Raw genomic sequence first — 26907 nt, forward strand, 5'->3', positions numbered from 1 at the left:
GTGACGGTGTTTTTTATTCCCTAAGTCTCAGAGTAGTTACTTCAGACATCTTACTCAACTATTTAATAATATTTAACTGTTACAGCTGTTATATAGCTATGGTGAATGTGATATTTTCGAGCTCAAAATTTAAGTGTTTTTATTCTTTATTTTGTGAATTTATAGCTGTTTGTTTCATGTTTTTAAGAAACTTTTATTATTAATCCATCCAAATTTAAAATTGTTTGTTTTATTCTAATTTATATTTTAGATTGTGATTTGGTGTAGAAATTTGAATGGACATAACCTATAATATTTGGACAATTTAAAACTAAATTAGGAAATTGAAGAAGTTTTAGGCAATAGCCTGTTTTTTCTTTTCCGATTCTTGTATTTTTTTGCTAACCTTATAAATAAATAAATAAATACAAACCTAATCATCAGTGCAAAGAGCAGCGTTGCTCTTTTGGAGTACAGTGCTGCCAGATCTATCAGTAGCCAGAAAGTCTGTGTTCTAATTGTGTGAGAGAAAGAGCTAGAAGTCATTTTGATAGAGAATCAGCATAAAAATGGCAACTTTTTTCTCATGAAAAAATAACATTGGCCATAAAGCCATTCGCTGCAAAGTACGGTTTGTATATACTATAGAACTCTCTATTCATGTTTCTTCATATGCTATACTTCATTTCTATTTGAAATCACCCAGCTCAATTTTTGCATTTATTCAATCAAGGTGGCCACTGACGACAAGACAAGTGTGTAGAGCATGTTGTGTGAACGAACATGTATTCGAACAATAAACAGCTGTTGGATATCAATGCGATATCACGCAATGCGCATTGCCGATAGCAGCGCGCAACTGGCAAGCGGTGAATTTCAGACAGGGGTGGGAGGCAACATGGAAGCGGGCACTGATGAAAATGAAAACAAATTCTCAAAATAAATGGCTAGAAAGACTAGAGCGTTCCCAGTTCCATAAGGTGTACGCAGCTGTAAAAATTGATAATACGATAGATTATATCAATGATGAGAATAGACGCAACGCTATATCATTTATATTAAAAGCCAGAGGGGGATTATTTTCATTAAATCATAGCCCACATAGAGAAAAAGAGATTGATATTTGTACAATGTGTAACAGCAGAGAAACAGAGGATATCTTTCATTTTATCGGTAGCTGCTCTGTACTGTTAGAGATAAGGATGAAATGGCTGAAATGGAGGTCAATGGAAAGAGAAGCAGTGATAGATTACTTAAACGGTAAATGTTGGCATAGTCTGGTCGGGCTTTTAAGAGAGGCTTGGACTTATAGAAAAGGAGTTGATAAGGGAATTTAATTTTTGATTTGTAAATAATAAAGTCGTTGATAGTTTGATAGATTAAGTGTCATTTCAAGATTGTAGATTACTTAAACGGTAAATGTTGGCATAGTCTGGTCGGGCTTTTAAGAGAGGCTTGGACTTATAGAAAAGGAGTTGATAAGGGAATTTAATTTTTGATTTGTAAATAATAAAGTCGTTGATAGTTTGATAGATTAAGTGTCATTTCAAAATAGTTATTAAAGTTTCTATTTGTCTTTGATCAGTCCAGCCACATTGAACTTGATTGTTGTCATAGTGAGAATGTGTAAGCATTCTGAGCATCTGTGTGTGAGCATGGTGATGTGTCTGCTGTCTGCAATAAATTCACATTATAAGGACTGTAAACTACCAACCGGCTGACGGCTTCGGCCAAGCCTAAAGTACTTTTTACTTTCCTTGCCCTATTACCATAGGTAAGGAAAGTATTGCTTTCCAAAAAAAATTATTTAACTTTGTCGAAAGAGAACATATTATGCTATTTTGAATTCATTCTTCAAACGAGGTGTTTTTGTGAATGAGTTTTCTTTTTCTCTTTTTGTATTATCTGAATTATGTTAATAAAGTTCTATTCTATTCCAACAGCTGTTTTAGAGCAGCTTCTAACATATAGTAAACAACCAAAAACAATAAATAAACCACTGAAAAATTAAAAATTACAGTATAATGATTAAAAAATTAAACATCAAATAGATCAAAGAAAAAATAAACAACAAAAATCTAAGATATGAAAACCTAACCTTAAAACATTTTGTTTGAAACTTTTCGCTGAAGACAAAATATCCATGTCATGACGAGTATGTGTGTGTGCACTCATGTTGAACATACTTGTCCTGTCGTTAGTGGCCACCCTTAATCATTCTCATAATATTTTTCATGTGAGGTAAAAATAATTTTCATTGTTAAAATCATTATGTAGCTATTTATGGAACTGAGTACTGTGCTACTTTTGCTCCTCAGGACCACTTTAAAGAATTAGGCATACTAACCGTTCCCTCTATTTATATCTATGAGATGATTATGCATGTTAGGAGAAAGACAATGACTAGAAATGCTGATTCGCATGGATACATTACTAGAAATAGAGGAGACTATGCTTCACTGTATCACAGAACAGCTCTTTTTAAGAAAAAACCTACATATATGGGCCTTAAATTTATTAGAAAGCTTCCTACTCACTTGAAAAATTGTGAAGATGTCGATATTTTTGAGAAGGAGTTAAAAAGTTTTTTGATGGTTGGAGTATTCTATACCACATAAGAGTTTGTGTGTAGAGAGGGTTCCTTTGTGTGATTTTTTTTCTTTTTTTTTTGTAATACTATATGTATTATAAATTTTTCACAATTCCTATACTCTGATTAGAGTCTCTGGGAAGCTTTAAAAACAAACAAATGTTGAATAGTATAAATGATATACGACTGCCTGCTGTATGAATTGTTTTATTTCACAATTTTATGAATTCTACTTTCCTGTGTTATAGAATGGAGTGACGGCATCGCGCTGTCCCTACTTCGACCCGAAAGGCAGTGGAGAGGAAATATGGAACCAGCTGGCTGCAACAGGCAAACTGGAGGAGCACTCAGCCTCCTGCTCTTCTAAACGAAAAACAATCTCAAAATCCGGTAAAGAGCATGCCATCGCTGTTTGTCTCCAAGCACTGGTGGCTGCTGGAAATAATCAGGACATGGAATTCTCGTTGGTGTGGGACATGCCAGTTATCAAGTTTGGAGGACACAGTACATTCGATCGGTACGTAATAGTATATTTCGCACCTAGGGCCGAAAATGAGACTTTTTCCGGCTCGAAATCGGTTTTCAAGTCCGAGGCCGAGGACTAGAAAAGATTGAGACCCGGAAAAACATTTTTGCCCATGGTTAGAACGTTATTTTTCGCCACACAGAAAAATAAACAATATATATATATATATATATATATATATATATATATATATATATATATATATATATATATATATATATGAGAATAATTGTTTATTAGGCACTTCCGAAAGCAAAACAGGAAGGTCATAGCTCTAGCAAATCTAAGGTAATCTGAATATCAGGAAATTGTCCAAGTATTTTTATTTTTTATTCTGATTTGTCTAAATAACCTAAAAGATTATGTTCAATTATTATGAAAGAGGTTGAGTTTATACTTTTTATTCTTCCAAATGACAATAAGATGATATTATTATAAATCTTTTGATTCTTGAATAATAAAAACAAATAATGAAAAGTTTTTTGATCAGCTGTGTCTTAGCACACTTGAAATTTGGCCAATCTGAATGTCAACGTCAATAATGCTTGTTGTCGTTGACTTCGGAAGTTTAGGTTAGAAGTTCTATCCCACTCTGAAAATCGAATTTGAATAGTTTATAATATAATATATCTTATCTGTATTTTATTCATCCAAATAAAATGATAGTATCTTATTGCAGAATACTTATTCAATTATTCTAGAAGCATAAACTGATTCCGTTTCATAAACCATTTTGTAAACACGTTCACATCAAATCAGAATCAGCTGACTTTAAGATTATTTTTCGCCCCACTTGGATGTAATGAGCTGGTTTACGTGCGTCATATGGAGGCCGAAAGTGATTGTTTTCTGACCAGGCCGGTAAAATTTTTACGGCCCTAGGGCTGTAAAATAACCTTGAAGTCAGCTGATTCTGATTTGATGTGAATGTGTTTACAAAATAGTTTATGAAACGGAATCAGTTTATGCTTCTAGAATTGAATAAAGTTTTTGCAATAAGATACTATCATTTTATTTGGATGAATGAAATACAAATGAGATATTATAAACAATTCAAATTCAATTTTCAGAGTATAATAGAATCTAACCTCAAACCTCCTAGTAAAGCCTTTATCACGGAACATGGTGGATAAACGGAATCATTTTATGCTTCTAGAATTCAATGAAGTATTCTGTAATAATATACTATCATTTTATTTAAATGAATAAAATACAGATAAGATATATATTATAAACTATTCAAATAATTCGATTTTCATAGAAGGATAGAACTTCTAACCTAAACTTCCATTGACATTCAGATCACATCAGATTGGCCGAATTTCAAGTGTGCTAAAACAGCTGATCAAAAACTTTTTCAAGTGTGATAAACCAGCTGATCAAAAACTTTTTCAAGTGTGATAAACCAGCTGATCAAAAACTTTTCATTATTTGTGTTTATCATTCAATAATTAAAACATTTATAATAATATCATCTTATTGTCATTTGGAAGAATAAAAAGTATAAACTCAACCTCTTACATAATTGAACATAATCTTTTAGGTTATTTAGACAAATCAGAATAAAAAATAAAAATCTTGGACAATTTCTTGATATTCAGATTTGCTAGAGCTATGACCTTCCACTTTTGCTTTCGGAAGTGCTTATAATAGACAATGAGAATAATTATTATTGTCATATATATATTGTTTATTTTTCTGTGTGGCGAAAAATTACGTTCTCACCATGGGCAAAAATGTTTTTCCGGCTCTCAATCTTTTCTAGTCCTCGGCCTACGGCCTCGGACTTGAAAACCGATTTCGAGCCAGAAAAGTCTCATTTTCGGCCCTAGGTGCGAAATATACTATTACAGCCCTATGGCCGTAAAACTTTTACCGGCCTGGTCAGAAAACAATCATTTTCGGTCTCCATATGACGCACGAAAACCAGCTCATTACATCCAAGTGGGGCGAAAATACAAATTATTATCAACTGTTACTTACCGATTTTAAATTGATAAATAACTCGTCGCCATGTTAAAATATGAAAATTGGTGATGTGGCGATTTCTTTGACGTATGGGCTTCTCCGAAAGTTGAGTTTATTTTGTGGTTTTTCTGCTGTGACCAGTGATGGCTGGTGCCTGCTAGCAAATAAACGTCTCATACAATGTGGAACTTGAAAATCAGTGTACCTTTTTTCTAAAACTCTATTTTATTACTCACGTCATGTTTCGACTTATTAGCAAGATTTTCAAGACTTTTCCACATAAATACGAGTAGCCCTCATCAAAATAGTTGACGTGTCATTGTCATACAAGTATACATGACTTGACATCTTATCCTTTAATATTAGTTGACTTAGAAGTTGGATCAATACACTATGGCTCTTGAAAATGCACAGAAACGTTCAATTGGGTGAATCCTTCGTGCTCTATGTTCGATGAGAGTTTTCGGTCCCCATATACGAACATTGTCATTTAAATTGACCGCTCACATGAAACGGCGCCTCATCGCTGTGAACGAGATTTTCCTGAAGTGTATTTTATTCATTTTCACAAACCATGGACCTACATACAGGGTGGAGGAAAAGTCCGAGGATGGCTTAATATATCATACACAAAGGTTATTTGACGGTGGGTGTGATTAGGGATCCTACTCAATTGAAAATACTACTTTACTATGACTTCAAAAATCTGGTCCGTCATCTTGGATCCGCCATTTTGAATGCAACTTTATTTTTTTAAATAGGAAGGTTGTCATGCGATACATGATTTCGATACGAAATTTCAAGAAAAAATGAATGGCGAAAACCGCATATCGATATCTGAAACCGTTCAGAAGATATTCACATTATTAATCAGTACTATTCAAAGCAGAAAGGCGAGAAGAAAGTCCGAGAACGGCTTCTTATCTCATACACAAAGGTAATTTGATGATGGGTGTGATCGGGGATCCTACTCAAATTGAAAATACTACTTTACTTAGACTTTAAAAATATGGTCCACCATCTTGGATCCGCCATATTGAATGCAACTTTATTTTTTTAAATATGCAGGCGGTCATGCAATACATGATTTCGATACGAAATTTTAAGAAAAAAATTAACGGCGAAAACCGCATATCGATACCTCAAACCGTTCAGAAGATTTTCACATTATTAATCAATATCATGCATATCAGAAATGGAATACATAAGTGGTATTGATTAATAATGTGAATATCTTCTGAACGGTTTGAGGTATCGATGTGCGGTTTTCACCATTCTTTTTTTCTTGAAATTTCGTATCGAAATCATGTATCGCATGACAACCTTCCCATTCAAAAAAATAAAGTTGCATTCAATATGGCGGATCCAAGATGGCGGACCAGATTTTTGAAGTCATAGTAAAGTAGTATTTTCAATTTGAGAGGGATCCCCAATCACACCCACCTTGGAATCACAATATTTTATGAGATACTAAGTCGTTCTCATACTTTTTTATCTCCATATTTATTTATTTATTCACCTACTCTGTATGTACGTTTCTGTAGATGTCGTCCGAGACTCAAAATGAGGGCACATAGAACACTCTTAATACACCATCATTAACATAATGATTCCGTGAGTAATTTTTTGTGAAATTGGTTTTCGTGCACCATTTTTGAAATAATTATAATTGTTTGAAAATGAGTGGTCTAATTTGAATCAATCTGTATACTTTAAGCCCAAAGTGCAATACATTTATCATTTTTAATTTTTTACAAGTCAGTCAATGTCAGTAAGAGTATATTTTTTTCTATTTGTTTTCAGATATTACACGAAACATTTTCCTAGTACTGGAAATGGAGGACCCAAGATGTGTGAATATGCACTGGTGCACTACAGAGAATGGGAAAAAGCCATCTACAATTGGCAGTTACCAGTTTTGGATGATATGTAAGTTGAAAATTTATTCATGAATTAATTAATACAGATTTGCTCATTTTTCCATTGTACGTATTTAAAAAATAATTACTGCTCTTCCTTATGATAAGGATTGTAATTATATAATTCAAATTTTTCAAATTCAACTTTATTAAGCCAAAACATTTTACAACTGGCCATGTCAACAGGTATTGAAAAATACATGGAATAAATAAATAGAATAAAAGAAGCTTACAAAAATATTGCATTTCACATAAATTATAACATTCTTCTACACTTTACATACAAAAAATAACTGTAATTTTACAGTTGAACAAATTATAACACCCTATCATTTAAAAACTCTTCAACACTATAATATGCCTTGTCAACCAGAAATGCATACAAATCTCTCTTAAAATTAGGCCTACTTGACTTTGACAAATTTTTAGGCAGCTTGCTGAAAAGTTGCAAGCCATAAACAATCGGACTCTTATCAGAAAATTTTTACCTGTGATGTTCAATGAACGGATTTCTACTACCACGTGTAAAATATTTATGAACATCTGAATTCTTTCTTAAGGTACCAATTCTATCTGCAGTGTAAAGTAAGACGCGATAGATATATATGGATGGTAGAGTGAGCAGCCTAAGATCTCTAAAAGTGCTTCTGCATGGATAATTATTTTCTAAATTTGCTAAAAATCTTACTGCACGCTTTTGCAGAACAAATAATCTCTGAATGTTTTTTATACTTGTTGCACCCCAAAGCTCAACACAATACACCAGATGAGTATTAATAAGCGAGAAGTAAACACTTTTAGCTATACTACTGGTTACAAGTCTTGCAATATATCTTAATATAAAAATGCCTTTGCTCATTTTATTAGCCACCTTATCAACATGCTCGTTCCAAGATAATTTGTCATCCACTGTCAAACCAAGCAAATTGACCACACTTGCGCTCTCAATCATGCTATCGCTATCATTTATTGTGATTGCTGGTTCAAAAGGATATTTCTTTTTTAAGTTGAATTGAATAGCCTGGCTCTTATCAGAATTAACAGATAGTGAGCAGTTATTGAAATACTGTACAACCTCATTAGTGGATATGTTAGCAACTAACTCCAGCTGTTGAATACTGTTGTTGTAGAATAACAAGGTTGTGTCGTCTGCATACAATGTTATATCAAAATTTTTTGCAACTGAAAGCTGCAAATCGTTAATATATAAAACGAAGAGAAGAGGACTCAGAATGGAACCCTGAGGTACACCCCTAGTCACGTTTAATCTCCTTGAATTCCCAAGTCGGCCATCAGTGCAAACACTCACATACTGCAATCTTTTTGTCATGTAAGAATCAATTAATTTCCCCATGATACTTCTGATTCCAAGCAGATGCAGTTTTTCCAAGAGAATCTTTTTATCTACACTATCAAAAGCTTTAGAAAGGTCTAACAGCACCCCCATAGTGAAATTTCCTTTGTCAACCTCCTGAATAACTCTTTCAATAAAAGTGACTGCGGCTGTGATTGTTGACTTATTTTTTATGAACCCATTTTGACATTCACTCAATAATTTGAATTTCTGCAGATAGTTTATGATCCTGTTATATATAATCTTTTCAAAAATCTTTGATAAGACTGGCAAAACAGATATAGGCCTGTAATTAATCATATTTTCTTGATCACCTTTCTTAAATATAGGTATTACCTTGGCGATTTTCAAAGAATCAGGGAAGACTCCTGCTTGAAAAGCGCTATTCACAATGAAAACGAGAGGCTCAGCAATTACATCACAACATTTCTTAAGGACTTTAACAGAAATGCTGTCATACCCAACACTATTTATTTGCTTCAAGCTTTTTATCACTTGCATAACTTCTGTTACATTTGTTGGACTTAGAAAGAAGCTTGCTGATCTATTTTTCACAGTTGGTGGTTGTGTATTATGTTGTGTAGGCCTACCTCTAGACTTTGGAACGGGAGCAATGGAAATGAAATATCTATTGAGAACATCTGCAATATCCTTCGGCTCAGACACTTTCCTATTATTCACTTCCAGAACTATGTCCTTCAACAATGTATTTTTTCCTCCTCTAAATTTATTTACTATGTTCCAACTAGTTTTAGACTTATTATTTGAACTTGAAATAATATTAGCATAGTGCTGTTTCTTCGCCTCAATGACCTTATTGACATATTGTCGCTTAACACGCCTCAATAAATCCTCATCTACAACCAACCCCTCCTTGATCCTGAATCTTGACAAGTCTATAAGCGCCCTTAGCTGCTGAATCTCAGGATTTATCGACTCAAGTCTCATCCTAAACATCCTATTTTCATTTCTCTTACTGCGTTTTCTCTTTTTTTTTATTGGTGGACACTGAACACCAATATGATGCAATAGGCAGCTGTGAAAGGAATCAAATTGTTGGTTCACATCAGACTTTTCATATAGAGAGGACCACGTTTCTCTACTAAGAGCTGCTTTCAAATTGTTCAAATTTGAATTGGAGAAATTATAAGGAAATGCTGGACCATCCTGATCATCCTTCTCATCAGCTCTCCCAGAATCAAGATCAACAGTGGTGGAGAACACTTGAGCTGAATGATCTGACAAAAAAGTATGCAGAACCGCTGACTTACAACTACTATCCTCAAAGATGTTGGTCATTACATTATCTATCGCTGTTCTGGAGTCAGGTCTAATTCTTGTTGGCTCTGATATTGTATAATGTAAACCAAACTGATTCAAGACGATAACCAAATTTCTGTAAACTGGGGTATTCTTTAAGACATCAATATTATAATCGCCAGCTAAAATAATGTTATTTTTCAACCTCTCTGTTATCCGTTCAATTAAGCATGAGAATCTGTCGAAAAACAAGTCAATATCTCCATTAGGTGGTCGATATACCCCACAGATTACAAAGTCTACATCTTTCCCAAATTCTAACCTAATACCGCATATCTCAATGTCGCCCATTGAACTTATGTTACTATATCCAGAATTCTCAAACTGCTACCCAAAAAATCCAACAAAACATCACTGACAAATATAGCAACCCCCCCTTTTCTCATACCGGACCTACAATAGCTACATGACAGAGACATATTATTCAATTTTATACAATTTATTTCGTCCTCCTTTAGACCATGCTCTGTAATAATTAAGACGTCAGGCCTTTCATCTTCAATTAAAATCTCCAGCAGATTTATCTTGTGAAATAGACCATCTATGTTCTGATGAATTACTTTAAAATTATTAGCCACCTGCTTATGTCTATTTGTCTTGAATTCACAGTTATCTACAATGTTATTTACATGATTGATAGAGTAAGAAGAAGAAGTAGTAGTAGCCATCACATTAGCCTTGTCATAAACTATTCGTTTAAATCCGGGCTACATGAAGATGATGCATCATTATGTTCAAATACCACATTTTTACCATTATCATTGTGATGAATCTTTCAAATAGACCTCATGAAAAGAGAGAAAAATTGTGATTACCTTTTAAAATGAAAGAATTTGCTAAAGGAATAGTTAGCGACCGAGCGATAAAGCTCACTTATCAGTAACTGTATATTAGATAAGAGTACCGTTCTGTACTGAATATTTTCTAGAAAAAATTATTCAATAAAATTATAATTATTTTGCAAATAAAGCACAAATTGTTTATGAATTGCTCACTGATTTTGAGGTTACACTTTGTTTACTATCGATCAGATGTTTTAAAGCAGCCTGAACACAGCTGACTGATTCAAAGTACTGTCAAATGTCATGCTGGCTTCACGTAAGATATAATACCATCTCTAAAAAATTATAAAACTATCAATAAAGGACCAAGAATTTCAAATAAAAAAAAAAAAATAAAATGTATGTATTATCGTTGAAATTATTTATTATTTAAGAAATTATATTATATGTCAGGTCTTATTGTAACTAACTAGATCATAGCATGAAATTATATTATTGATAAAACGGCAGAAATTAATTATAACAGTCTCAAACCTAATAAAAATTGTACAAGAATATTAATTTATTAATGATTTAATTCAACTGAACCACATGGTAATTAAATCTCTTTGGCAATCCTAAGCCAATCATAGTGCATAGAAATAGCACCAAGAAGGTGATCGTTTGAAAGCAACACATGTTAATCTATTATCAGACAACAACCCTGTCTTATCATTTACGCCAGCACATGTACATTGTATGAGAGAAACTATGTCTAGAAGATTAAGCAGTTTTAAGAATTACATAAATTAAATTATTATTGTAATTAAAGGAATTGTATTCTACTGCTCGCCACTGACGTCATGTCTACGTCACAAGCGTTCTACCAATGGCAAATTTTTATGCAAATTATTACATCGAGATTCTGAGAAGCAAGGTCTAGCCAAGAAGCTTAGAGAAAAGACAGCACTTCCCTTTTGAAATCCTCACCGTGCAGATCTCTTTTATAGTTACCAAGACCTATTTGTGAAAATTTCTTGTTCGATTTTTATATGTTCTATTTGTGAGCCGATATTTTAGGCCAATCTATTTGTTATTTGTAAATTTATGTTTTCATCAATCGATAAATTTAAAAGCTTAAAGTAAATTATCCCTTAATTAATTCGGTGAAGGAGATATTTAAACTAAAATTCCCCACGCGCTGAAACCAAAGCCTGGATTGCCGCCGATCAAACGATTTTTGATCTAAAGAAGAAAACCACGACCGCCAAGGAAATTCACGTGAGTTATAAGTTTTAAAAGGGGCCCCAATCTACGCTTCGAAAATATTTCAGTGCAGAAACATAAATTTTTTCTTCGTTAAATTATTGGCCACGCCGACAAGCGCTTTAGCATTTAAGAGCCTAGAATTTATTCATATTTAATTTATAAGAATTTGTAGTTGATTAACTATCCTCCGCTGCCTGAACCACGACCCCGAGCATTTTTAAAAATATTTTATAATTCATTTTTTCACTATTTTTTCAAAACTGTTCAATTTTATCAATTGTAAAATTCTGTCGAATCACGCATGGTATCATGCAAGCACAAGAAAATTTTTAACTATTCTGTTAATGCTAAATTATTATCAACCTGTAAATCAAATTCTGAACCTGCACTGTATGATTACATATTTTACTGTAATATATTTCAGTTTTGTTAATTCGCTTTCTGAGTTCGATTATTTCTCAAGCCTGTCAATTATTGTGTCTGATACGTTCTATATCATCAAGAACCGATCGAATACGATCATTGGAATAATTGAATTAAGCTGGATATTGGAACAGGTCTAGGTGGATGTAGCGAGTGGGGTCAGATCGAGATATTTATTCTTTGTCCTTACCTGCTCATATATCAGCTTTTATCTGTTACCTACCTCGACTTAGGAGCGAACGCATCAATTGTACAGCAGTGGCAGCCATAGATCATATAAATTCCTACAATAGAGCTTAAAACCCGACAAGACTCTGTTCTCGAAATATATTCTGAACGATATTTGGTTCAAATACCGTATTTTTAATCCTTCAGAACTTATTAGAGACGCAGTCCCGTAAATTAGCTACATCGGATTTTTGCTCGACCTGTATGATTTTGTATGCTCATTCTTCACAGGTAATAATTTTAAGGTATCCGTATTCAGTGTTTAGCGTCCGCTACACTACTTATAAAAATTTCATCATTATACAATCTGTCATTAGAAGAATCAAGGGTGAGCGAGCGTTTAGGCCTCCCGCAATTCCGACAATTGTATTGAATCTTGTAGTGAATCAATCAGTCTGGTGTACATTCAGCGTCCACGCACGCAATTACAAAATTTATAGCCGCTACACCATTGACTCAGTACAAGATTCACTCTACATGTGTGAAGCCGTTAAAAAACGCACCACATGATTTGGCGCCCAACGTGGGGCATTTGGATACAGCACTACATGATTTGGCAAATCTCTCTACATATGTGAGGCGAGTAAAATACCGCACCACATGATTTTGGCGCCCAACAGTGATAGGCATTGAAGAGGTGGATAATCGACTACGAGGATTATTTAGTTGCTCAGTATACTATAGCGCTGACAACGGGAAAATTTGTGAAAAATTCATGGTTGTGAATTTTTTCGAATTTAATATTGACTGTTCACTGTTATATAAAATAACAAGAAGTACCATACCCAATTTTTGAACGGAAAAGAAATTTATCGATTGATGAATTTTTAGAGAAGGAATCGAACTCAGAATTTTATTATCGTGTTATTCGAAAATTGGTCATACTATAAGTCATAGGTATAAGAGATATCATAAGAAAGGTCATATTATTTGAAGAATATTAGGTCTATATTGAAACAATTTATAAATATTTACAGAAAAGAGGATTGAAGTTATTTACATTTTTAAAAGTTTTTAAAACATAAAGAGGGAAGTAAAATTAAATCACGGATATATTGCAGAATAATTCAAGCAGAGTATCACTGCTTTTATATAAAATTTTGCAAAGAACACTAGCCTATATATAGAATTGCGGCAAGAAATTATAAGAGTAAAATATTTATAATAATAGTAATAATAAATTATAAGAGGCGTACCTGTATTACCGCATAAGTGTTCACTGTGTATCCTGTATGTTCTTGTCATTTTTATGTTAACGATATTGCTAATTTGATTCACTTCATCACTGAACATATTATTGAAGCACACTTTTGTATTCCTTCACTTCAACAAATTTTTTACACTATTTCAACTTGTGGTCATTCATTTGTAATCTTGCACATAACCCCACATATTTGCGATCATTTCACTGCACTCGCATCATTGCATCATCCAATAAATTATGGAAGAACCACACCGCATCCTGGAGGCCACATCAGTGATTTCAGAGACGAAAGATGTCGCGCGGGAGAAACGCCCATGTACCACCGTTCCAGAAGTCCAGACGCCTGCACCTCACACCACAGAGTTTCCGCCGCCGACCGAAGGCTACATACCCACCCTTCCCATGCTGGATTGGAGCATCATCCTGGAAGCAATAAAACAAAGTTCTTCAGTAACACTGGAAGCATTGAACAATATAAATAAGAACTACGATCAAATGAATGAAACACTAAACAATATAGATAAGAACTACAACCAAATAATTGAAGATACCAAACAAACAAATGAAGAGTTAAAGAAAGTATATGAACAGGATTTCGATAAACCGGAACAAAGGTTGAAAGAAGCAACAGAGGAAAGCAGGACGGTAACACGGCAAATCGAGGAGGAACGTCAGACAACTAAAATCAATATTGGACCAGAGATTGAGCCCATGCATGCGAAAGTGGACATAATCGAAGGAGAGGATATAAAACAGTTAAGCGAACATGACACATGTATGGAAGGCCAACCTACCGAGAGTATTAATACCGAAGTTGCACCGCACCCCGCAGAACGCCGAGAGGAGCCGGACACCACCTGCCAAGCCGAGGACGTCATCCATGGCATAGAGGGGCCAGCCGTACCACCGCGCGCCGGACACCAGGAGTCCAAGGACGCTGCCCGCCGAGTGGAAGAGCAGCCCGGACCGCCGACCGCCCACATCACCGTCCATCCACCGAGGACAGCGCCTGCAACATATAAACCCAGCATTCATGAAGATAGTCACCTAAACAATAGAAATGAAACAGAAACCCACAACAAATTGAAATCACAACTGAAAATAAAAACCTCTAAATCAAAACAACACACAAGTAAAATAGCAGCTCCACGGAAAAGAAAAATGGTCTCAAGAAAAATTTATCTACATCGCCGTCATGTTAGGCTAAAATCTTACATCACGATTCCTACCGACATGCAAGGAAAAAGGAAGACGATATCCAGAAGAACCTACAACCACCGCAGTCATGTCCGGTTGAAATCAAACAAACTGTACACCGGCATGCAAAAAAGAAAAGGATTATTTGAAAAAACCCCACAGACACCACCGGCATGTAAGGTTTAAAAAGATCAAACTACATGTCACCGGTAAACAAAGAAGGACAACATTGGCTGAAGAGATCTACCTACTTCGTCGGCACATTCGTTTTAAGCAAAGTTTAGTAAAACGGACAGTCACAAATTGGAATTGGACCTTGAATAACACAGAAATCAAATTTAGATGGGGGCTTAAGGAAGAAATAATTTTTCAATCAACTAGAAACTACATTTGTGGAATATACCAAAAATCAAACACTTCATAATCACAGCCTACCCCATTGAATCCTTACTTTGCAGACTAGCATCTTTCTACTGCAGCCTAATCCATCAACATAACCTAAACTTCGCCGCATCTCAGCTAATAAGGAAATATCAACAATCCACATTAAATGAAGAAATTATTATCAACTTTAAATCAAGAAAATAAAACTGAAAACAACTTTAAAAATTTACCAACCTGATCAAGCCATCTGCCTCATGTTACAGTCATCACCGAAACAATCGCCTGGTATCATCTGCACAACTGAAAAATAGAAACAAGAATTATATTATCCACAGAAAATAATTATAAATTAGAAATAACATGAAATTAGTAGTGAATAGGAGGAAAGAAAATAAGCAAAGTTTATTTGAAAAAATATGTAAATCTAACCTCGAAATACAGAATCGATAGAAAAAATCTATTCAGAACCAAAGCCTGTTCGATAATTTTCTTCATCCCACCAACCAATGTGTGCGAAATCATAGAGTCAATGTATAGAATCAAAGCAATGTCGTTATTTAATTATTGTAACCTATTATTTAATGTGAAATTATAAGTAAAAAAAAAACGCAACCCAAAAATATATATTTATGTTAACTTGCACGAAATGCGCATGTTCTGTGTTATATGAATGTATCTATAAAAAAAAAACTCCAAAGAAAATGAAATTCTTACCTTTAAATGTGAAATTTATTACTGTTGCATCAAAAGATCATGAATTGTAATTCAAATTGATAAATATAATCTTGAAGACTTAATATTTGTAACCAGCATTGATAAAAATCAAGAAAGCCATTTCAAGTGTAACCCTGTTTGTACACAACGTACTAAGCGCAAATAAGGAATTGCTCGAGTCAAACGGTAGACGATTGTCAAGTCACCGAAGTAAAATCACACTCTCACCCAATTTATGTAAAAGCCAGAATAAAGAGTCGAAACCTGTAATAACCATGAAAAAATGATGAAAGTCTATATTTGTTGCAAATACTATTCAAATCTTAAGAAGTAATATGTGAAATCTTGTATATTTGTTATAGTTATGGGTCTGCTCATAAGCCACCCGTGAATGGAAGTTGTGGAGTTGTTTTAATGAAGGATCCAAAGAGACCTCATTAATTATTGTATTTCGATTGTATCCAATGGAAGGAACAATCAATTATTTATTTTCTCGTAGCCAAAAGTGCACGATATATTGTTTTTAGTGTTAAGTGTTGAGTTTTCATAGAAGTAAGGAGATGAAATGGTGTATTCATCACAATATCGGATTTTTCAAATAGTCATTGTTTCGACTCGTCTCCCAATTACCTATTTAAAATATCCTGGGGGCTTTTGTGTGATGAATCTTTCAAATAGACCTCATGAAAAGAGAGAAAAATTGTGATTACCTTTTAAAATGAAAGAATTTGCTAAAGGAATAGTTAGCGACCGAGCGATAAAGCTCACTTATCAGTAACTGTATATTAGATAAGAGTACCGTTCTGTACTGAATATTTTCTAGAAAAAATTATTCAATAAAATTATAATTATTTTGCAAATAAAGCACAAATTGTTTATGAATTGCTCACTGATTTTGAGGTTACACTTTGTTTACTATCGATCAGATGTTTTAAAGCAGCCTGAACACAGCTGACTGATTCAAAGTACTGTCAAATGTCATGCTGGCTTCACGTAAGATATAATACCATCTCTAAAAATTATAAAACTATCAATAAAGGACCAAGAATTTCAAATAAAAAAAAAAAATAAAATGTATGTATTATCGTTGAAATTATTTATTATTTAAGAAATTATATTATATGTCAGGTCTTATTGTAACTAACTAGATCATAGCATGAAATTATATTATTGATAAAACGGCAGAAATTAATTATAACAGTCTCAAACCTAATAAAAATTGTACAAGAATATTAATTTATTAATGATTTAATTCAACTGAACCACATGGTAATTAAATCTCTTTGGCAATCCTAAGCCAATCATAGTGCATAGAAATAGCACCAAGAAGGTGATCGTTTGAAAGCAACACATGTTAATCTATTATCAGACAACAACCTGTCTTATCATTTACGCCAGCACATGTACATTGTATGAGAGAAACTATGTCTAGAAGATTAAGCAGTTTTAAGAATTACATAAATTAAATTATTATTGTAATTAAAGGAATTGTATTCTACTGCTCGCCACTGACGTCATGTCTACGTCACAAGCGTTCTACCAATGGCAAATTTTTATGCAAATTATTACATCGAGATTCTGAGAAGCAAGGTCTAGCCAAGAAGCTTAGAGAAAAGACAGCACTTCCCTTTTGAAATCCTCACCGTGCAGATCTCTTTTTATAGTTACCAAGACCTATTTGTGAAAATTTCTTGTTCGATTTTTATATGTTCTATTTGTGAGCCGATATTTTAGGCCAATCTATTTGTTATTTGTAAATTTATGTTTTCATCAATCGATAAATTTAAAAGCTTAAAGTAAATTATCCCTTAATTAATTCGGTGAAGGAGATATTTAAACTAAAATTCCCCACGCGCTGAAACCAAAGCCTGGATTGCCGCCGATCAAACGATTTTTGATCTAAAGAAGAAAACCACGACCGCCAAGGAAATTCACGTGAGTTATAAGTTTTAAAAGGGGCCCCAATCTACGCTTCGAAAAATATTTCAGTGCAGAAACATAAATTTTTTCTTCGTTAAATTATTGGCCACGCCGACAAGCGCTTTAGCATTTAAGAGCCTAGAATTTATTCATATTTAATTTATAAGAATTTGTAGTTGATTAACTATCCTCCGCTGCCTGAACCACGACCCCGAGCATTTTTAAAAATATTTTATAATTCATTTTTTCACTATTTTTTCAAAACTGTTCAATTTTATCAATTGTAAAATTCTGTCGAATCACGCATGGTATCATGCAAGCACAAGAAAATTTTTAACTATTCTGTTAATGCTAAATTATTATCAACCTGTAAATCAAATTCTGAACCTGCCCTGTATGATTACATATTTTACTGTAATATATTTCAGTTTTGTTAATTCGCTTTCTGAGTTCGATTATTTCTCAAGCCTGTCAATTATTGTGTCTGATACGTTCTATATCATCAAGAACCGATCGAATACGATCATTGGAATAATTGAATTAAGCTGGATATTGGAACAGGTCTAAGTGGATGTAGCGAGTGGGGTCAGATCGAGATATTTATTCTTTGTCCTTACCTGCTCATATATCAGCTTTTATCTGTTACCTACCTCGACTTAGGAGCGAACGCATCAATTGTACAGCAGTGGCAGCCATAGATCATATAAATTCCTACAATAGAGCTTAAAACCCGACAAGACTCTGTTCTCGAAATATATTCTGAACGATATTTGGTTCAAATACCGTATTTTTAATCCTTCAGAACTTATTAGAGACGCAGTCCCGTAAATTAGCTACATCGGGATTTTTGCTCGACCTGTATGATTTTGTATGCTCATTCTTCACAGGTAATAATTTTAAGGTATCCGTATTCAGTGTTTAGCGTCCGCTACACTACTTATAAAAATTTCATCATTATACAATCTGTCATTAGAAGAATCAAGGGTGAGCGAGCGTTTAGGCCTCCCGCGATTCCGACAATTGTATTGAATCTTGTAGTGAATCAATCAGTCTGGTGTACATTCAGCGTCCACGCACGCAATTACAAAATTTATAGCCGCTACACCATTGACTCAGTACAAGATTCACTCTACATGTGTGAAGCCGTTAAAAAACGCACCACATCATGTATTTGAATAACAGATAAATCATCTGATACTTCGATGCTTGAATCGTTCATCATCATCGGAATAACTGAAAACATTGTCCTATTGGGAGATGTATTACAAGGTACAGGAGACTGCGATGAAAAGGGTGCAAGAGAAGAGGATTCATAGAGGGAGGCTACTCCCATAAGAGACATCTCTGCAGGAACAGGAGTCAGACAACAGAGATTCGGAGAACTGGATGGATTGATTGTGATGGGGCGAGACCGTATGTCGGGAGATTCAGGCAATCGGTTGATTATTTTATTTATAGCAGCCTCACCTCCAGTAGTCACCGTTCGATCAGCACCACCCATCACAGTCTGCTCTACGAATCTTCCCAAGTGTTTTGAGAGTAATTGTTTACTGTGCCTATTTAGATGAAGACCGTGTTTTGTGAGGCTGGATCTCTGAAGGAAGTCATTGATGTTCAGGAAGGAAAGCTGCAGCATACCAACATAGCCGTGCACCACTCTTGATATGTAGGAGTTTGAGTAGATTATGTTTTCGTTTAAAATTAAATTATGTAAATACTCATTATTTAATGCAATTATTACATAAAATTAAATTTTATAAATACTTATTTTATACAATTCATACCATTCGATTTAGAATGCATTGTACAGTTATAATGTGCCTTTGATACCAGTCCCGGCAGGTATTGAAAGTGCTGAACCATCTGTCTAAAGCTAGGCGCACACAGATCGTCATCGGACGGACGGCACGGATCGGACGATTAGATTTGATGCATTGTTTTCATTTTCAATTGGAGTGCGCATACCTATCCTAATCGTCCGATCCGTCCGATGCGTGCCGTCCGTCCGATGACGATCTGTGTGCGCCTGCCTCAAGCAGGAATCAGTTACTATTTTCATAAAAATGGGTTCTGCTCTTGTAGTCTAGTGTTCAGAGAGACCAAGTGCTACGATTCTCATTTCACTGCAAGCTTATTTCATCACAATTCATCCACTTTCCACATGGGTTGATCAGTGAATCATTCGCATAAAAATCAAAACTTGACGAAACTTTGCGTTCTCTTAGTAACTAATAATTGAGAATAGTTCTCTATCATTAATTTTGAAAATTATGTATATTTCAGGAGGCTGCCTGCTTGGTTCAAAAGTGCACTTTTCAATGAGACCTACTACATATCTGATGGTGGAACAGTCTGGTTGCTTCCTGACAAAAAAGAAGTTTTCACTTCTGAATCTGACCCAAGGTTTGTGCCATTCTCATATTGTTGATGAGATGATGAGTAGGTAATTTATGAAACGAATTCTCTTGCAATTTATATTGAGATTGATATATCACGTCATTCCAAAAATATGTTGTACATCACTAATAATATTTGTTATACATGCTTTAAAACAGTTGTCTTCTCCACAAACTATGAAAATTGAACACTGTAGTCAGAGATTGCTCATGTTTCTCTGGAAATCATCACGGTAAGATCTGTTTTTCTTTTTTGAATTCATTATTTTTGAGGTGCAGTGCCAAAACCTCTATGACCGTTAGTTAATTCAATGTTCTACATGAGTTTATTCATTTTCCTAACATAATATCTCTGCTAGAGTTGCGTGGGGGTATTGGTATAATTCTAGGCTAGGTAATTGATGGAATAATCATGCTACATCAATTAATGAGGCTATATGACTATAAAATCTTGTCAGCTACATTACTATATTATTTTCTGGGAGTCGAGAGAAGATGTCATCAAAAATGTGCGCGTGGGAGTGAATCTTGGAGCAACAAGACAGATTTACAGTACTCAGATTGTAGGAAATGAATATAGAACTGTCGCTTACAGAACTTGAAACTTCGTGCCTCAAACTGTTAGCTTTATCCTTTGTGACTCCGAACTCTTGCCAAAACGTATTTTGATTTTTAGTTATTCTTTTATTCTTATTCTTTTATTGATTCAATGATACACAATATTTTTTTTTTAATAATTTGGTGGAGGATCAACAGACACAGCCCAAAACTTTTATAAAGAAATAAAATTTACTAGTACCAATATACTTTATTTTAATGAAAATTTATTATTACCTCATAATTGGGAACTATTAACAAGAATGAACGATTGAAATTATCTATTTATCTAATATTTATTCATTTATTATTCAATACAATCATAAATCATAACCTATAGATCTGACTGGGCGAGAGCAACAGGCCTAGCCCAGGCCTATCAGATATATACCGGAATATCTTGAGTCACAGCTACCTACTATAGAAGGCGTTGGGAAAATAGAATCGGCAATCTTGTTGTCCTATCATTTCCATTGACTTTATAACGTAAATCTCTATAGGGTCTGTTGTTGAGTCGTATTAGGAGCACTATAGCTGACGAAAAACAGACTGTAAATTTATTATTAAATCAAAATTATTAATAATAAACAGTATAAATTGGAAATGGGACAGTTTTGGGCATGAGCCTGTTGTGCCTTTCCTCATGTCAAGTATTTATACACAATGTGATAAATGAATAAATAGATAAATGAAAAAAACTATTAAAACTTTATCATATTTACTGGATAATTTGATTCTCAGTTTATTGAAAATCTGTATCGCATCCAATGTTTCAGATCAGAGTTCGGACGCTTTGGGTACCTGGAAGGACACGAGTATCGTATGTACAACACGTATGATGTGCATTTCTATGCGTCGTTTGCGCTGGCCCATCTCTGGCCCAAACTGCAAGCCTCCATCCAGTACGACTACAGGGACACCATTCTGCTCGAAGACCGAACTAGAACCTGGTTCCTCTACAACGGTGAAATCGGCATGAAAAAGAAAAAGTCAGCTGTTCCACATGACATGGGTGATCCAGGTACATTTCTACCTTTTGTACAGTAAACGTAAATTGGTTAGCTCTTCAACGTATGGGGCTCTTGATGGTACGAGTCATCAAACTCCTATTGAATTGAAGAATAATTTAAAATGAATGTATTGAAGGTGTTAACATCACATGACTAGAAACAGCAACAACTCTGCATCTTGTTTTATTTTTTCAAAAAATACTAAATTTAGTTTTGAAAAATTGTTTTATTTACATGTATTTGACACAAACTTGAAAATAAGTTTGACGCATTTCAAGTATTATCAGTTTATTATGTTTAAGTTTAACATGATAATAAGTTTGACTTATTTTTCAAACGCCATCAAATGTAGGATCTATCTCAATATCCTCATGAAAATTTTGATATTATTCAGATTGAATTATTAGCAACAGCAGCTGTTTGTATCCTTGCAGTCGCTTATGGAACTGAGCAGCGTCGTGATTCAAACTGTTTTCAAAAAACGTTTTCTTCCTTCATGTGTATGATAATAATAATAATCTACAATCTACTATTTTGATAAAAGACCATTGTAGCAATATTTTTTTAGAAATTCCGTTAATAAAACATTAAGAATATTACTTGGAAACTGGAAATGTGTTACGGTACTTTTGATAACTCTATTGTACTATCAGTTCTATTTGTTGTAAGAAATTTATGGTGGTGAATTTCAAATTCAAAAAACAATTCTATTGTTACAGTTGAATAATTTTCATTTGATAGTAGAGTATTTAATACTATACAAACCAAAATAACTGTTGCTATTCAAACAATTTGATCTCCATTTACAGAGGTTGAACCATACCGAATCGTGAACGCCTACAACATTCACGATGTATCCGAATGGAGAGATTTGAATCTGAAATTTGTTCTGCAGTGCTACAGAGACTACTGCCAGAACAAAAATGTTGATTACTTGAAAGACATGTGGACACAGTTGAATGCGGTGGTTGTAAAGGCGAAACAATGGGATACTGACGGTGATGGCATGATCGAGAATTCCAATTCTCCCGACCAAACCTACGATTGCTGGACCATGAACAAAACAAGGTAGATATCAATTTTATTTATTCCAATTCTTAATATTTACAATAACAATTAATAAAATAACAAAAACACACAGCTCAGCAAGATTAATAATTAATGTATTAGATATAAATCTATCAATCAGAGTTCAAATTAGTGGCGTTCATGAAGCAGAAGAAAGAGTGAGGTAATGGTTTTTGGAAGGTATGACAATTTTGTCGGAGATATCAGATTGAATGGAGAACCCCTGAAAAATGTTGGAAGTTTCAGGTACTTGGGCAGTGAAATTGCAGATGATGGGAGAATAAACCACGAGATAACTAGAAGATTACAAAAGGGGGGGAATTTCTACCAAACAGTGAAACATTTGATTTGGGATGGAAAAGTACCAGAAAAGGCAAAGATTATGATGTACAAGATGTATTACGTACCCATCATATTATACGGAGCCGAGACATGGACGATGACGGAAAGAGAGTGGAGTCGAATACAGGCAGGAGAAAAGAGGTTCCTCAGGGCAATAAAGGGGAAGACACGAAGAGACAGAGTTAGAAATGAGGATATAAGAAGAGAATTGAACATGGGGAGTATAAGGGAAAAGGTTGAAAGTATGAGACTACGCTGGTTTGGGCACATGAGGAGAATGAGAGAGGATCGGCTGCCAAGGAGAATGGAGGAGATGAGGATTGAAGGGAGGAGACCAAGAGGACGACCGCGACGACGATGGACAGACTCAGTGGCCAACGAAGTGGAGAAGAGAGGACACCGATGGCGGCAGGTGGAGGACGAGCGATGGTGGGAGGACCGAACAAGATGGAGAGGCATTGTAAACACCCAGACCCGGCACTAGCTGGAACGGGACCCGGATATGTATGTATGTATGTATGTATGTATGTATGAAGCAGAAAGGGTTTAGGGGATTTGGAACTACAGTACAGGACTACTTTGTAACTAGAAAATAAAATTGACTACCTCATTTGTTAGAAGAATTATTATATTTGGTTTATAAGATTAAATTATTTATCTAAATCTTAGATATATTATAATATTATTTATATAATATATTAAATATTATTATATTATATTTAGATTAGATAAATAATTTAATGAGATTAGATTTATGAGATAGGCTCAAATTAATTGGAAATGCTGTTTTAAGTACTTCCATACTTCCTCATTCAGTGAAAGAGTTGACTATACTTTGAGGTTAAGGCCTTATTCACATAACGTCTCATACAAAACGAATTGGCTTGGCCAAGTGGCTCTGTTGAAAGCACAACAATCTAAATTTCTTGAAACAGTGACGGTTATTCTTCTTGTTACGCCACGCAAATTTTAATTCGTAAATTCAATCAATAAGATCACAAAACTAGTACATACAATATAACAATAAATATGGGAGGAATAATGATAATAAATTACAGTCTAAAGAATTTTGAGAAATAGCTGTTGTTCTATTCAATTAATTAGAATTTTATTGTCTTTTTTCAGTGCCTATTGTGGTGGTCTGTGGGTGGCCTCACTATTCGCTATGCATAAGATGGCCGAAGAACTAAATGCGAAAGATGCGTCCAAATCGTTCAAAGTGGATTATGAAAAAGCAAAGATCGCTTATCAGGCTAAACTCTGGAACGGTCAGTTATTCTAATATTCTGTTAATTTTCCAACTTGCTCATATTATTCACATGTTACCACTTAATTTACATTACTGGGTTGCACAAATGGGCACCAAAACAAACTATTGTCAGGTTATCAACATACCTATTCAGCATTGCGCTTATCTAGAATTCAAATTGATTTTGCTTGTTGTTAACAGCCTAATATCATTCCTTCACAATTTTTGTGTAAAAATATTGTCCCCTTCTTGTCCATTATTTTGTTGAAATTTTATATTCTATTTTGCTTTGCTTTTTTAGTTATCATTTTTGCTAAGTTTCTTCTCAATATTTTTTTCTCGTTATAAATTTTCTATTATAAGTGTGTAACTAAATTTATTAAATCTACTTCTAATTTTATTCAGTTATGTTACTTTAATTTGTTATAGTTCTGTTCCGTGATGGGCAACTATTGAAAGGTTTAGCAAGAATGCTTTTGATTCTCTATAAACTGATTCTTTGACTAAATTTTTCACTGATAATTTTCAGTGTAAATTTATATTTCTTATGCAAATTACAAAGCCTAATTATCTATATTGTATCTAACGACGAATAAAAATATTCTATTCTAAAATATTCTTACTTTCAGGACTATATTACGACTTCGATTCTTCAAAAAGTTCACATTCGTCTACTATAATGTCAGATCAACTTTGTGGGTTGTGGTATCTGTGTGCGTCTGGAGTGACTGAAGAAGTGAGTAGAATCATGGCAGAGTATTATTAATTGCACATTAAATTGATTTAATAACGCGAATCTACCCAATATTTCTTAGATTGTAAATCTCTGAAAGCATTTTGGTGTCCAAAGTTATAATCAATTACCTCATGGATTGTGAATTGGGTTTGAAACGAAGTGAACAAAATTAAAATTATTCTATCATTATTCTTTAGGATTGAATTCTATTCCTCTATCTTATTTTGATGATAACAGGACCCTAAATTGTTTTTTTTTGAAATTGTGAATAATTTGTGAATAACATTTTCGAAGTGAGTATGAGGCCTACTACGGCGAAAACAAATCAACACACTCACTGTTGTAACCACCTTTCTCCTATTTCAACTCCCTGTAAAATAAGTTACACAAATCTTCAAGTATCAGGCCCGATTGCACAATGTTTTTTTGAAAAGAAGGCTTCTCTGATTGGTTCTCGTGGTATTTAATCACGATAATAATTTACAGGGTCTCGTGCTACCGGGTCTCAGTCTTAAAACTTTACATTTATTCTACTGTAATAATGTAAAGAACTATTCATGGTAAGTGAAAAGAGTATTTGCATACTCACCACGAGTACTACGAGTACTGGATGTAGTGATTTAGTGGCCAGTTATTCTTCTATGTTTTTGTCGTATTGCTTACAGTAGAAACATAACCTTTTTTGGATATGTTATTAATAATTATTATTAAAATTTGGGAATGGAATAGTTTGGGCCAAACCTGTTGTTGCTTCCCAATTATATTTATATGATTTGTGATTGTATATACAAATAAATAAATAATATAAATTGACTTTTCTTCATGAATCGTTCTCAGGTATTTCCAGAGCAAAGTGTTGAGAGTGCACTTCAAATGATCTACAAAATGAACGTGCAGAGTTTCTGCAAGGGGGAAATGGGTGCAGTGAATGGCATGAAGCCCAATGGCAGTGTTGATCGATACGCCATTCAGAGTGAGGAGGTCTGGACTGGAGTCACCTACGGTCTGTCGGCCTTATTCATCCATAAGGTGAGCTCGCTGTTATTGGCATTAGCGTTATTGCTACACAATCGATGGCGATTTCAGTGGGATTGGGAAATACCAGTTAATCCATGGTAAAAGGAGCATGGCAGGAAACGTAACATTTTGAATAGTGATGTTTACTCCATTCATACCATAAGCTAGCGCGTCCCCACAAATTCTTGAGAAAAATAGAATAAAAACACGTCAGGGGATGCTTGGTTGTACCAGAGAGGTCTATGGAATATAGATATATCTGGCCAGTGTTCAATGCCTATTGTTTGAAAGAAAATTTGATCCATTACTGTGTGTGTCAGAAGGAGCATGTTGAAAGAATGCCAACCGTGAGAATTTCTCATAAAATGTGTGAAAAGAAGCGAAATAGTGTGGAAACAGTTGGGAAAAAGAGATGTTTGTGGATTTTGTTGTTTTGTTAGTTGTTTAAAATATATTAGAATTTGTAATATATATTTTGTGAATAATAAAATACTTGATTCTTGGATTCAAATGGTGACGATAATTAACCTTTCCAAAGTCAAACTACATCATTTTATAAATATTATTACTTTCTGTATTGTAGTGAAGCTGATATAATGGGTATCCATATCAATAAAATGACTTGAAATCGCTACAACCACTTATTTACTTTTAAACATTTTGAGATACCAGTTTTTGTTGTTACATCATTAAAAATTTCCAGTGAACTGAAAGGCTTAAAGTCGAGCAATACTCT

The 26907-nt window shown here is 34.2% G+C and overlaps 1 protein-coding gene across 2 annotated transcripts in view; it reads left to right on the top strand.

The window, feature by feature from the left end:
• Positions 1–26907, top strand: part of LOC111057812 (non-lysosomal glucosylceramidase) — a 49477-nt gene that overhangs the window by 20784 nt on the left and 1786 nt on the right. For both annotated transcript variants that reach the window (XM_039420415.1, XM_039420416.1), the window contains 8 exons: positions 2818–3086; positions 6867–6992; positions 20040–20159; positions 21526–21770; positions 22569–22827; positions 24295–24437; positions 25048–25154; positions 25992–26183. In XM_039420415.1, the coding sequence (XP_039276349.1) occupies positions 2818–3086; positions 6867–6992; positions 20040–20159; positions 21526–21770; positions 22569–22827; positions 24295–24437; positions 25048–25154; positions 25992–26183 (1461 nt within the window). The remainder of the gene's footprint in view (positions 1–2817; positions 3087–6866; positions 6993–20039; positions 20160–21525; positions 21771–22568; positions 22828–24294; positions 24438–25047; positions 25155–25991; positions 26184–26907) is intronic.

This window comes from Nilaparvata lugens, chromosome 2, assembly GCF_014356525.2.
Source record: "Nilaparvata lugens isolate BPH chromosome 2, ASM1435652v1, whole genome shotgun sequence".
NCBI lineage: Eukaryota > Metazoa > Arthropoda > Insecta > Hemiptera > Delphacidae > Nilaparvata > Nilaparvata lugens.